Source organism: Telmatherina bonti (genome assembly GCF_933228915.1).
Source record: "Telmatherina bonti genome assembly, chromosome: 18".
NCBI lineage: Eukaryota > Metazoa > Chordata > Actinopteri > Atheriniformes > Telmatherinidae > Telmatherina > Telmatherina bonti.
Window position 1 is genome coordinate 3,795,319 of NC_136616.1, and position 13,101 is coordinate 3,808,419.

At 46.0% G+C, this 13,101-nt stretch overlaps 1 protein-coding gene across 1 annotated transcript in view; it reads right to left on the reverse strand.

Moving 5' to 3' along the window:
• Window positions 1-2,859: 2,859 nt before the first annotated feature.
• The window catches only part of frem1a (Fras1 related extracellular matrix 1a), a gene marked incomplete at both ends in the record, with an annotated part of 264,812 nt that continues 254,570 nt past the window's right edge, over window positions 2,860-13,101 (reverse strand). The window contains 9 exons of the mRNA XM_079257498.1: window positions 2,860-3,071; window positions 5,210-5,295; window positions 5,485-5,600; window positions 5,679-5,810; window positions 9,871-10,032; window positions 10,109-10,156; window positions 10,241-10,446; window positions 10,519-10,662; window positions 10,872-10,944. Of these exons, the coding sequence (XP_079113624.1) occupies window positions 2,860-3,071; window positions 5,210-5,295; window positions 5,485-5,600; window positions 5,679-5,810; window positions 9,871-10,032; window positions 10,109-10,156; window positions 10,241-10,446; window positions 10,519-10,662; window positions 10,872-10,944 (1,179 nt within the window). The remainder of the gene's footprint in view (window positions 3,072-5,209; window positions 5,296-5,484; window positions 5,601-5,678; window positions 5,811-9,870; window positions 10,033-10,108; window positions 10,157-10,240; window positions 10,447-10,518; window positions 10,663-10,871; window positions 10,945-13,101) is intronic.

Genomic DNA, 13,101 nt, shown 5'->3' on the forward strand with positions numbered 1-13,101 from the left:
GCCAACTTCCTGCTGCGTTCAGGAACATCGGTTCATTGTAAGTCCAGGCCAACTTCCTGCTGCATTCAGGAACATCGGTTCATTCTACGTCCAGGCCAACTTCCTGCTGCGTTCAGGGACATCGGTTCATTCGACGTCCAAACCAACTTCCTGCTGCGTTCAGGAACATCGGTTCATTCTACGTCCAGGCCAACTTCCTGCTGCGTTCAGGAACATCGGTTCATTCTACGTCCAGGCAAAGTCTCTGCTGCATTCAGGAACATCTGTTCATTATATGTCCAGGCCAACTTCCTGCTGCGTTCAGGGACATCGGTTCATTCGACGTACAAACCAACTTCCTGCTGCGTTCAGGAACATCGGTTCATTCCACGTCCAGGCCAACTTCCTGCTGCGTTCAGGAACATCGTTTCATTCTACGTCCAGGTTAACTTTCTGCTCCGTTCAGGAACATCGGTTCATTCTACGTCCAGGCAAAGTCTCTGCTGCATTCAGGAACATCGGTTCATTATACGTCCAGGCCAACTTCCTGCTGCGTTCACAGACATCGGTTCATTCTACGTCCAGGCCAACTTCCTGCTGCGTTCAGGGACATTGGTTCATTCTACGTCCAGGCCAACTTCCTGCTGCGTTCTGGAACATCGGTTCATTCTACGTCCAGGCCAAGTCTCTGCTGCGTTCAGGAACATCGGTTCATTCCACGTCCAGGCCAACTTCCTGCTGCGTTCAGGAACATCGGTTCATTCTACATCCAGGCCAACTTCCTGCTGCGTTCAGGAACATCGGTTCATTCTACGTCCAGGCCAACTTCCTGCTGCGTTCAGGAACATCGGTTCATTCTACGTCCAGGCCAACTTCCTGCTGCGTTCAGGAACATCGGTTCATTCCACGTCCAGGCCAACTTCCTGCTGCGTTCAGGAACATCGGTTCATTCCACGTCCAGGCCAACTTCCTGCTGCGTTCAGGAACATCGGTTCATTCTACGTCCAGGTTAACTCTGCTCCGTTCAGGGACATCAGTTCATTCCACGTCCAGGCAAACCTCCTGCTGCGTTCAGGGACATTGGTTCATTCTACGTCCAGGCCAACTTCCTGCTGTGTTCAGGAACATCGGTTCATTCTACGTCCAGGCTAAGTCTCTACTGCGTTCAGGAACATCGGTTCATTGTACGTCCAGGCCAACTTCCTGCTGCGTTCAGGGACATCGGTTCATTCTAAGTCCAGGCCAATTTCCTGCTGCGTTCAGGAACATCGGTTCATTCCACGTCCAGGCCAACTTCCTGCTGCGTTGAGGAACATCGGTTCATTCCACGTCCCGGCCAACTTCCTGCTGCGTTCAGGAACATCGGTTCATTCCACGTCCAGGCCAACTTCCTGCTGCGTTCAGGAACATCGGTTCATTCTACGTCCAAGTTAACTCTCTGCTCCGTTCAGGGACATCGGTTCATTCCACGTCCAGGCAAACCTCCTGCTGCGTTCAGGGACATTGGTTCATTCTACGTCCAGGCCAACTTCCTGCTGCGTTCAGGAACATCGGTTCATTCCACGTCCAGGCCAACTTCCTGCTGCGTTCAGGAACATCGGTTCATTCTACGTCCAGGCCAACTTCCTGCTGCGTTCAGGGACATCGGTTCATTCTACGTCCAGGCCAACTTCCTGCTGCGTTTAGGGACATCGGTTCATTCCACGTCCAGGCCAACTTCCTGCTGCGTTCAGGAACATCGGTTCATTCTACGTCCAGGCCAACTTCCTGCTGCGTTCAGGGACATCGGTTCATTCCACGTCCAGGCCAACTTCCTGCTGCGTTCAGGAACATCGGTTCATTCTACGTCCAGGCCAACTTCCTGCTGCGTTCAGGGACATCGGTTCATTCCACGTCCAGGCCAACTTCCTGCTGCGTTCAGGAACATCGGTTCATTCTACGTCCAGGCCAACTTCCTGCTCCGTTCAGGGACATCGGTTCATTCCACGTCCAGGCCAACTTCCTGCTGCGTTCAGGGACATCGGTTCATTCCACATCCAGGCCAACTTCCTGCTGCGTTCAGGGACATTGGTTCATTCTAAGTCCAGGTTAACTTCCTGCAGCGTTCAGGGACATCGGTTCATTCCACGTCCAGGCCAACTTCCTGCTGCGTTCAGGGACATTGGTTCATTCTAAGTCCAGGCCAACTTCCTGCAGCGTTCAGGGACATCGGTTCATTCCACGTCCAGGCCAACTTCCTGCTGCTTTCAGGAACATCGGTTCATTCTATGTCCACGCCAACTTGCTGCTGCGTTCAGGAACATCGGTTCATTCCACGTCCAGGCCAACTTCCTGCTGCGTTCAGGAACATCGGTTCATTCTACGTCCAGGCCAAGTCTCTGCTGCGTTCAGGGTCTTTTTCTTTAAATTCCCAAACATCGAAGCACACGCAGACGTTTTAAAATCATGGTTTATTGTCTGGATACACACAAACCGACGGCACCCTGAACCACGGGTTCTGGGCGTGAAAAGATTTTACACAAGCTGATGTAAAAACATATCAAATGTAATAAAATATAAATAAATTGGATTGATTTCTCACGTGGATGGATGAAACGCCAACGGCTGAGATTTGGTCCCGACATGAGGACATCTAGAGTCAGAAAGCAGCGTAGCCGCGACATGCTAACCACGACGCTGACGGTACTACGTCGTACTTTCGGCGTTTGGAGTAAATAAGACGTGAACGAGGTTTCTGTTACGTCAGAAGAATCGTAATAAATGAATCGTAATAAATGACCAAGCAGAGCTCTCATCGGCCCTTTCTTCACAGCCGTCTGGTGTTGCGGGTCAGGTGTCCTGAACGTCCTCTGACTGCTCGCCGGAATCAACCCAGCGAGCTCACTGCGGTGTCGTTTGAACTGAACACACAAAGCCGTGACCTCTCCCGCTCCTGCAGTCTCTGATTTGCCACTTGGACCGTCTCCAGACCAGGACGCACCTTTTGCCTCCCTTCGGCTTGGACCTGGGCGGCGTCTTCCGCCAGTTGGTGTAGGAGACGGGTTCGCCGCCGGCCCACTCCCAGCGCCCGCGGCCCTCCCTGTCATTCAGGCCTGAAACAGCAAAGACAAATGTTATCTCCAGGAAAAGGTGCGTTTTTAAACGCTAAATGCTAGGAGACGTTGTCATTAAAACTCCAAACTAGGACACCTGGAACACACCACAGTCGGCGGGTTTCCAGTTCCCAACTAACTGCTTGGGAAAGAAACTAAACCATGTTAGGATGCTGTTTGATGGGGGACCCTTTTTACTGACGCACCACTAAACATCGTTCCCTTAGAGTACTTTCACGTCGATACACAAACCCAGACTGATGCAGATACTGCTACCAGTACAAATACTGATACAATACACATAATATGGAATTAAAACTTAACATTGACTAGACTACTAGTTACTGACCAGTTTACTGGTTATTGACTAGACTACTAGTTACTGACCAGTTTACTGGTTATTGACTAGACTACTAGTTACTGACCAGAATACTGGTTACTGACCAGACTACTAGTTACTGACCAGTTTACTGGTTATTGACTAGACTACTAGTTACTGACCAGAATACTGGTTACTGACCAGAATACTGGTTATTGACTAGACTACTAGTTACTGACCAGAATACTGGTTACTGACCAAACTACTAGTTACTGACCAGTTTACTGGTTATTGACTAGACCACTATTTACTGACCAGTTTACTGTTTATTGACTAGACTACTAGTTACTGACCAGAATACTGGTTACTGACCAGACTACTAGTTACTGACCAGTTTACTGGTTATTGACTAGACTACTAGTTACTGACCAGAATACTGGTTACTGACCAGAATACTGGTTATTGACTAGACTACTAGTTACTGACCAGAATACTGGTTACTGACCAGACTACTAGTTACTGACCAGTTTACTGGTTATTGACTAGACTACTAGTTACTGACCAGAATACTGGTTACTGACCAGAATACTGGTTATTGACTAGACTACTAGTTACTGACCAGAATACTGGTTACTGACCAAACTACTAGTTACTGACCAGTTTACTGGTTATTGACTAGACCACTATTTACTGACCAGTTTACTGTTTATTGACTAGACTACTAGTTACTGACCAGAATACTAGTTACTGACCAGTTTACTGGTTATTGACTAGACTACTAGTTACTGACAAGAATACTGGTTACTGATCAGACTACTGGTTGCTGACCAGAATACTGGTTATTGACTAGACTACTAGTTACTGACCAGAATACTGGTTACTGACCAGACTACTAGTTACTGACCAGTTTACTGGTTATTGACTAGACTACTAGTTACTGACCAGAATACTGGTTACTGACCAGAATACTGGTTATTGACTAGACTACTAGTTACTGACCAGAATACTGGTTACTGACCAAACTACTAGTTACTGACCAGTTTACTGGTTATTGACTAGACCACTATTTACTGACCAGTTTACTGTTTATTGACTAGACTACTAGTTACTGACCAGAATACTAGTTACTGACCAGTTTACTGGTTATTGACTAGACTACTAGTTACTGACAAGAATACTGGTTACTGATCAGACTACTGGTTGCTGACCAGAATACTGGTTATTGACTAGACTACTAGTTACTGACCAGTATACTGGTTATTTACCAGACTACTAGTTACTGACCAGAATACTGGTTATTGACTAGACTACTAGTTACTGACCAGAATACTGGTCACTGACCAGACTACTAGTTACTGACCAGTTTACGGTTATTGACTAGACCACTATTTACTGACCAGTTTACTGGTTATTGACCAGACTACTAGTTACTGACCAGAATACTAGTTACTGACCAGTTTACTGGTTATTGACTAGACTACCAGTTACTGACAAGAATACTGGTTACTGATCAGACTACTGGTTGCTGACCAGAATACTGGTTATTGACTAGACTACTAGTTACTGACCAGTATACTGGTTATTTACCAGACTACTAGTTACTGACCAGTATACTGGTTATTGACCAGACAACTAGTTTACACATTGTGTTTACATAGAACAGGACCAATCCAGATACAGCCTGACAGAGTTCCTGACGGCTTCACCAGATATTTATTTCCTTCTGAGTAAGTAAACAAGCAGTTTACTACAGCCGCAGTGTTGGTTTAGCTTCCGCTGAACATGTGGATGACTGAACTGCACTGCACAGAAAACCCACCAATCCAGAATGGTTTTCTCCCACTGAAGTCCCACAGCCAGTCCATGTTGGTTTTGGAGGAAACACTCACAAGAGATCCTTTATATCTGACATGAAGGAGAAAAAACATGTTTTCTTTTCACAGAGAAACTTGACAGACAGCATAAAAATCAAGTTACACAGCTTTCATATGTGACTAATCCCAGCATGTCCACGCATCCGGACTCTGCCGTCTTATTGAATCTGCTCATCATGTGTGTAATCTGCACATGAACATGCGTGATGCTGGACTGTACCTTTCCCTGCAGGCCCTATTTGCTGCACTCCACGTGACCTTCTGCTCGGTGCCGAGAACATAGCAAAGGCCTTGATGAAAGGTCCATCCCCGAGGACATGTCCGGGCGCTCACCATCTGAGGAAAACATAGAGGCGTGCAGACGTGTGGGAAAGAGTGGATTTACTGGAACTCAGATAAATCGTGACGCTGTACCTGATTGGTTGGTAGCCAGGGTTTCCAGGCGACACCGTTGCAGTGAAAGAGCTGGTTGGTGGTTTGGTTGAAATGCAGGAGTCCCATTAGTTCTGGCACGCAGGGTTTAAGGGTCGAGCTATCACCTGTCACCTGCAGGACCATCAACATGTTCACCTGTGCTGCTTCAACGGAAGCTTTGAAGGTTTGTCTGTGATAATCAATATTAATGCATGAGACATACAATATCTGAGTCCCAGAACCAAAGAAAGGCACTGTTTACTAGATCTGCGTTCCTAGTAGATGGATCCTAACTGGTCCCACACCGTCAGAGTAGACGACATGCTAACACTGGTACTGGTTAGCAGACAAACAGCTAAAGGCCTTCACACATCGACTCTGTCTGAATGACCGTCCTAACGTCCGTCCTAAAGTCCGTCCTAACGTCCGTCCTAACGTCCGTCCTAACATCCATCATTTCCTCAAAACCCTGTCTTGTCCGATCACTTCTTATTAACCTTTGAATTCACTTTATTTGATTACTCACTGACCAAAAATAAATTCTACTATAGTAGATGTTTATCAGACAATAATATTACAAAATTTAAACAATCAATTGAATAATTTTTTTCCCCTCTACCATGTGTTAACATGACTGAGAGTCCCCCTTTAAGCCTTACTCCTGCTCAGATTGATCAACATGCTGATACTATAACAGCTTCAATGCGTACAACCTTGGATAATGTTGCTCCCCTAAAGAAGAAGAAATTAGGTAAGATTATGAAGGCTCTCTGGTTTAATTCCCAGCTTCGAGCTCTAAAACAGGCATCAAGGCGTTTGGAAAACAGATGGCGTTCATCAGGACTAGAGGAGTCTTACTTAACCTGGAAAGGAAGTTTAATCGTATACAAAAAAGCCTTACGTACGGCAAGAACAGCTTATTATTCATCATTGATAGAGGAAAACAAGAACAATCCTCGGTTTCTTTTCAGCACTGTAGCCAGGCTTACTAGGAGCCGGAGCGCTGTGGAGCCATGTATTCCTTTCTCACTTAGCTGTGATGATTTCATGTATTTTTTCAGGAATAAAATTGACACTATTAGAGATCAAATCCACAATACTCTTCCTTCTACTTATAATGTTGAGCCTGTTGTGGTCTCCGAAGCATCCTTAGAACCAGGATCTGACTTGTGTCTAAATAGTTTCTGTCCTGTCCAACCCTCTGAATTAACTAAAATAATAGCTTCATCTAAACCATCCACCTGTATCTTAGACCCTCTCCCAACGAGCCTCTTTAAGGACATTTTCCCTTTAATTAATACATCACTACTAAATCTTATCAATATGTCTTTAGTGACAGGATATGTACCACAATCATTTAAAACTGCTGTAATCAAGCCTTTACTTAAAAAGCAATCTCTGGATCCAGAGGTGATAGCAAATTATAGACCTATATCTAACCTCCCGTTTATGTCCAAAATTCTGGAGAAAACAGTTTCCGCTCAGCTACATGCCCACCTGAGCAGAAATAATTTATGCGAGGAGTTTCAGTCAGGATTTAGAGCTCATCATAGTACTGAGACGGCATTGGTGAAAGTTACTAATGACCTTCTTATGGCCTCAGACAAAGGATTTCTGTCCGTACTTATCTTGCTTGATCTTAGTGCTGCATTTGATACAGTCGATCATAACATTCTGTTACAGAGACTAGAACAGGTGATTGGAATTACAGGTACAGCGTTAAGCTGGTTTAAATCATATTTATCTGATAGACTTCAGTTCGTTCATGTAAATGACAAGTCCTCCTCACAAACTACAGTAAGTCATGGAGTTCCTCAAGGTTCTGTACTTGGACCAATACTCTTCACGCTATATATGCTCCCTTTAGGCAAAATTATTAGACAGCATGGAATAAACTTTCATTGTTATGCAGATGATACTCAGATATACTTATCCTTTAAACCAGATGAAACAAATCAGCCCAATAGGCTACAAAATTGTCTCATAGACATAAAGACTTGGATGTCTAGAAATTTTCTCCTCTTAAACTCAGATAAGACTGAAGTAATTCTCTTTGGATCTGAAAAACTCAGAGCTAAATTTTCCGGTTTTGTAATGAACCTGGATGGCATTACTTTAGCTTCCAGTGCTACAGTGAGAAACCTTGGAGTAATATTTGACCCTGACCTGTCCTTTGGTCCACATATTAAGCAGGTTACTAAAACAGCCTTCTTTCATTTACGTAATATAGCCAAAATTAAGGACATTCTGTCTCAGAGTGATGCAGAAAAACTGGTTCACGCTTTTGTTACTTCGAGACTAGATTACTGTAACTCTCTATTACTGGGCTGTCCTAAATATGCCCTGAAAACCCTTCAGCTGATCCAGAATTCTGCAGCCAGAGTCCTGACCAGAACCAGCAGGAGAGATCATATTTCTCCAGTTTTAGCCTCTCTTCATTGGCTGCCTGTTGAATCTAGAATAGAATTTAAAATCCTTCTCCTTACATATAAAGCCCTCCACAACCAGGCACCACTATATATCAAAGACCTCATAGTTCCTTATATACCAAGCAGAGTACTTCGTTCGCAGACTGCAGGCTTACTTGTGGTTCCTAGAGTCTCACAGAGCTGAGCAGGAGGCAGAGCCTTTGGTTATCAGGCCCCTCTCTTATGGAATAAGCTCCCAGTTAGTGTTAGGGAAGCAGACACCCTCCCCACCTTTAAGACTAGGCTGAAGACTTATCTTTTTGATAAGTCCTATAGCTAGGGATGGTTAGCATCCCTTAGTTATGCTGCTATAGGTTTAGACTGCTGAGGGACATTTCCTGATACACTGAGCTTCTTTCTTTTTATCTTTATCTCTCTCTTTATCCCTCTCTTTATCCCCCCCCCCCAATAACAGTGTAGCATCATTAACATGTATGTCTCCTGTCTCAGCAGGTCTCCCTGGCCGGGAGTAGCAGTTCCTGTTGTCTGTTGTCTTTCTGTCCTCTTCCCCCCACACAGCAGAGGCAGATGGCTGCCTGTCCTGAGCCGGGTTCTGCCGGAGGTTTCCTTCCTGTTAAAAGGGAGTTTTTTCCTTCCCACTGTCGCCAGTGTGCTTGCTCAGGATGGGAGATTGGTTTCCTTATATAGGCTGTTATGAATTGGCCTTCATTATGTTTTCCCCTCTGTCTGTAAAGCGTCTTGAGATGGCATTGCCGTGATTTGACGCTATATAAATAAAGTTGAATTGAATTGAATTGAATTGAATTGAATCAATCCTAACATCCTTCCTAACGTCCGTCCTAAAGTCCGTTCTAATGTCCGTCCTAAAGTCCGTCCTAATGTGGCCGTCCTAACGTCCGTCCTAATGTCCGTCCTAAAGTCCATCCTAAAGTCCATCCTAACATCCGTCCTAATGTCCATCCTAAAGTCAGTCCTAAAGTCCGTCCTAACGTTCGTCCTAATGTCCGTCCTAAAGTCCATCCTAAAGTCCATCCTGACATCCGTCCTAAAGTCCGTCCTAATGTCCATCCTAAAGTCAGTCCTAAAGTCCGTCCTAACGTTCGTCCTAATGTCCGTCCTAAAGTCCGTCCTAAAGTCCGTCCTAATGTCCATCCTAAAGTCAGTCCTAAAGTCCGTCCTAACGTTCGTCCTAATGTCCGTCCTAAAGTCCGTCCTAAAGTCCGTCCTAATGTCCGTCCTAAAGTCCATCCTAAAGTCCATCCTAACATCCGTCCTGAGGTCCGTCCTAAAGTCCGTCCTAATGTCCGTCCTAACGTTCGTCCTAAACTCCGTCCTAATGCGGCCGTCCAGCTTCATCTTTTATTAATATTTTCACATCATACTTGGTGTTTTCAAACCAAAATGTTGATATTTCACTTTCTAAATTTTTTCTTTTCCTTTTTCTGTTGTCTATTTGCTTTGGTCCCGGACTCTCACAGCCCTCGGCATGAACGCCACGTTGTACCCTCTTCTAAATTGTATAACTTGTAGTTATTTAGTTTGTTGCTACATTTTCTCCTTTAGCAAAGCAGCTAACCTGGCTAACTGCAGACACTGATTCTCTAAAGTCAGACTGGCTGCGATTGACCACAGATAAAACACTCACAACACTAACAACCCTCGATCCAATCCAACGTTATCCACAGAGGACTTTTAAAACACCAGGTAACCAAAGTGCAGTTCACAGTCCGATCATATTATCTGGACGTGATGTTTGTACTCACTCCTTTAGAAAGTGCAGTTTTGTCTGGTTTTTGTTTGTCAACTGGAGGGTCTGACTTTGTGTCAGGAAGCGCCCCCCTGTTAACCACCCGTATGTTTGCCTTTCTGCCCCTCCGGGACGGGAAGCTCTCGTCCTCCACTGTCATCTGCATGACTCCGTGATACTGGAATGGGAAAAGAAAAGGAATGAAGATGTCTTCCGGCTTCAGCAGTATCCGTCTTTAAGATGCAACAACTTACTGTGTAAACTACGTCTGTCCCGTTGTGGAACACAGAAGAAGGAGCAATCTGAAAAGCAAACAGAGGAACTGTTTCTGCAGACGTCCAAAGCTGGGAAAACTCATTTACAGCCGGAAGGGAAGATGCTCGTACAGATTTAGGATTGCCCAAAACACGGATGTTTTTGTAGGGGAGCTCTGCTGGTGGTCTGGAGAGGCCTCCTCGGGTCCATGAGGCAGCGTCTGTGTCGAGGGGAAGCTTCTCCAGCTGAATGGATCCATGTTGAGGATACGTATCTGATGGAATCTCTTCTCCTCCCAGACGAGGAGTCTGATGATCCCGGTCAAACCTGCACCGCCCTGCGGCGTTCAGCACGAGGTTATTACACCACCTTACTGGGCGGACACGTGTGTGGTGATTTTAACCTTTACCTGAGTCTCTGATGGTCAGTTCAGCCTTACTGATGCTGCCGGTGATTGTGGCTTCAGGAGAGCCCAGCAGCACCTCCAACGTTTCATCAGCCTCCTCAATGTGGTCCTGAATGATCTCCACCTGCCACCTTCGCTTGGCCACTCCTACATCAATGGAAATTATTCCAGATTTTATACAGCTTCCAGAGAATTCCAGCCATTGGAGAACATCATCCGTCTAATATCGGTTTCTTTTATAAAAAGTTCACCTCTGCTGCTGGTACCACAAGGCTCCGGTCTGGGACCCTTCTATACTCGCCTTAAGGACTGGTTGTTTACTCTGAGTTATCCTTGTAGTATGAAAGTTAAAATACCTGGATCAAACTGGATGAGAGACGAAGGGTTCATGACAAAGTCTCTCCCAGCAGTTGCAGTGCCCTCCTTTACCTGGACAAAAAAAGACCTGAGCTAAAAACCACAGCTGCAAAACATGACATACGTATATCAGATTACTGAGGTCTATAGCTGCTTTCAAACGTTGCATTTGTGTCGCCAACCATGTTGTTCCAGAAAGGAGGTTCAGGAAACTTTGATTCTACTTAGATTCTATTAACGGAGTCTAAGCTGAGCAACCTTTCAGTCCCAGAATAGCTACTTGGAGTCTGTTCAGTCATCGAACAACACCAAGCCATCATCAATACCTGGAGTCACCATGGCAACCACTGACAGAAAGCTTATTGTTTACCCAGCGGGCTGTTTAAACAGCTTGTTGTTTACCCAGCTGTTTGTTTACCCAGCTGGTTGTTTACCCTTCTGGGTCAGAACCCGCTTTCTGGAACAGAACCTGATTTCAAGGATCGAACCCGGGTTTCTGGGATAGAACCTGCTTTCGGGGACAGAACCTGGTTTCTGGGATAGAACTGGGGTTTCTGGATTAGAATCTGATTTCTGGGACAGAACCCTCTTTCTGGGACAGAACCTGCTTTCTGGGACAGAACCTGGTTTCTGGGATCGAAACCGGGTTTCAGGAATAGAAGCTGCTTGTTGGGATCGAACCTGGTTTCTGGGAAGGAACCAGGTTTCTGTGATAGAACCCGGGTTTCTGGATTAGAACCCACTTTCTGGGACAGAACCTGCTTTCTGGGACAGAACCTGTGTTTCTGTTACAGAACCTGCTTTCTGGGACAGAACCTCTTTTCTGGCACAGAACCTGATTTCTGGGACAGAACCCGCTTTCTGGGATAGAACTGGGGTTTCTGGAGTTGGAACCCGCTTTCTGGGACAGATCCCACTTTCTGGGACAGAACCTGATTTCTGGGACAGAACCTGCTTTCTCGGACAGAGCATGATTTCTGGGACAGAACCCGCTTTCTGGCAAAGAACCCGCTTTCTGGGACAGGACCTGCTTTCTGGGACAGAACCTGCTTTCTGGGATCAAACCTGGGTTTCTGGGATAGAACCTGCTTTCGGGGACAGAACCTGTTTTCTGGGATAGAATTGGGGTTTCTGGGACAGAACCCGCTTTCTGGCAAAGAACCCGCTTTTTGGCAAAGAACCCGCTTTCTGGGACAGAACCTGCTTTCTGGGACAGAACCTGCTTTCTGGGATAGAACCTGGTTTCTGGGATCGAACCTGGGTTTCTGGGATAGAACCTGCTTTCGGGGACAGAACCTGTTTTCTGGGATAGAATTGGGGTTTCTGGGACAGAACCCGCTTTCTGGCAAAGAACCCGCTTTCTGGGAAAGAACCTGCTTTCTGGGACAGAACCTGCTTTCTGGGATAGAACCTGGTTTCTGGGATCGAACCTGGGTTTCTGGGATAGAACCTGGGTTTCTGGGATAGAACCTGCTTTCGGGGACAGAACCTGTTTTCTGGGATAGAATTGGGGTTTCTGGGACAGAACCCGCTTTCTGGCAAAGAACCCGCTTTTTGGCAAAGAACCCGCTTTCTGGGACAGAACCTGCTTTCTGGGACAGAACCTGCTTTCTGGGATAGAACCTGGTTTCTGGGATCGAACCTGGGTTTCTGGGATAGAACCTGCTTTAGGGGACAGAACCTGTTTTCTGGGATAGAATTGGGGTTTCTGGGACAGAACCCGCTTTCTGGCAAAGAACCCGCTTTCTGGGAAAGAACCTGCTTTCTGGGACAGAACCTGCTTTCTGGGATAGAACCTGGTTTCTGGGATCGAACCTGGGTTTCTGGGACAGAACCTGCTTTCTGGGATAGAACTGGGGTTTCTGGATTAGAACCTGACTTCTGGGAAAGAACCCGATTTTTGGGATAGAACTGGGGTTTCTGGATTAGAACATGCTTTCTGGGACAGAACCAGCTTTCTGGGACAGAACTTGCGTTTCTGTTACAGAACCCGCTTTCTGGGACAGAACCTGTTTTCTGGCACAGATCCTGATTTCTAGGACAGAACCTGCTTTCTGTGATAGAACTGGGGTTTCTGAGATTGGAACCCGCTTTCTGGGACAGAACCTGCTTTCTGGGACAGAACCCCGTTTCTGGGACAGAACCAGATGTCTAGGATCGAACCTGGGTTTCAGGGATAGAACCCGCTTTCTGGGACAGAACCTGATTTCTGGGAAAGAACCTTCTTTC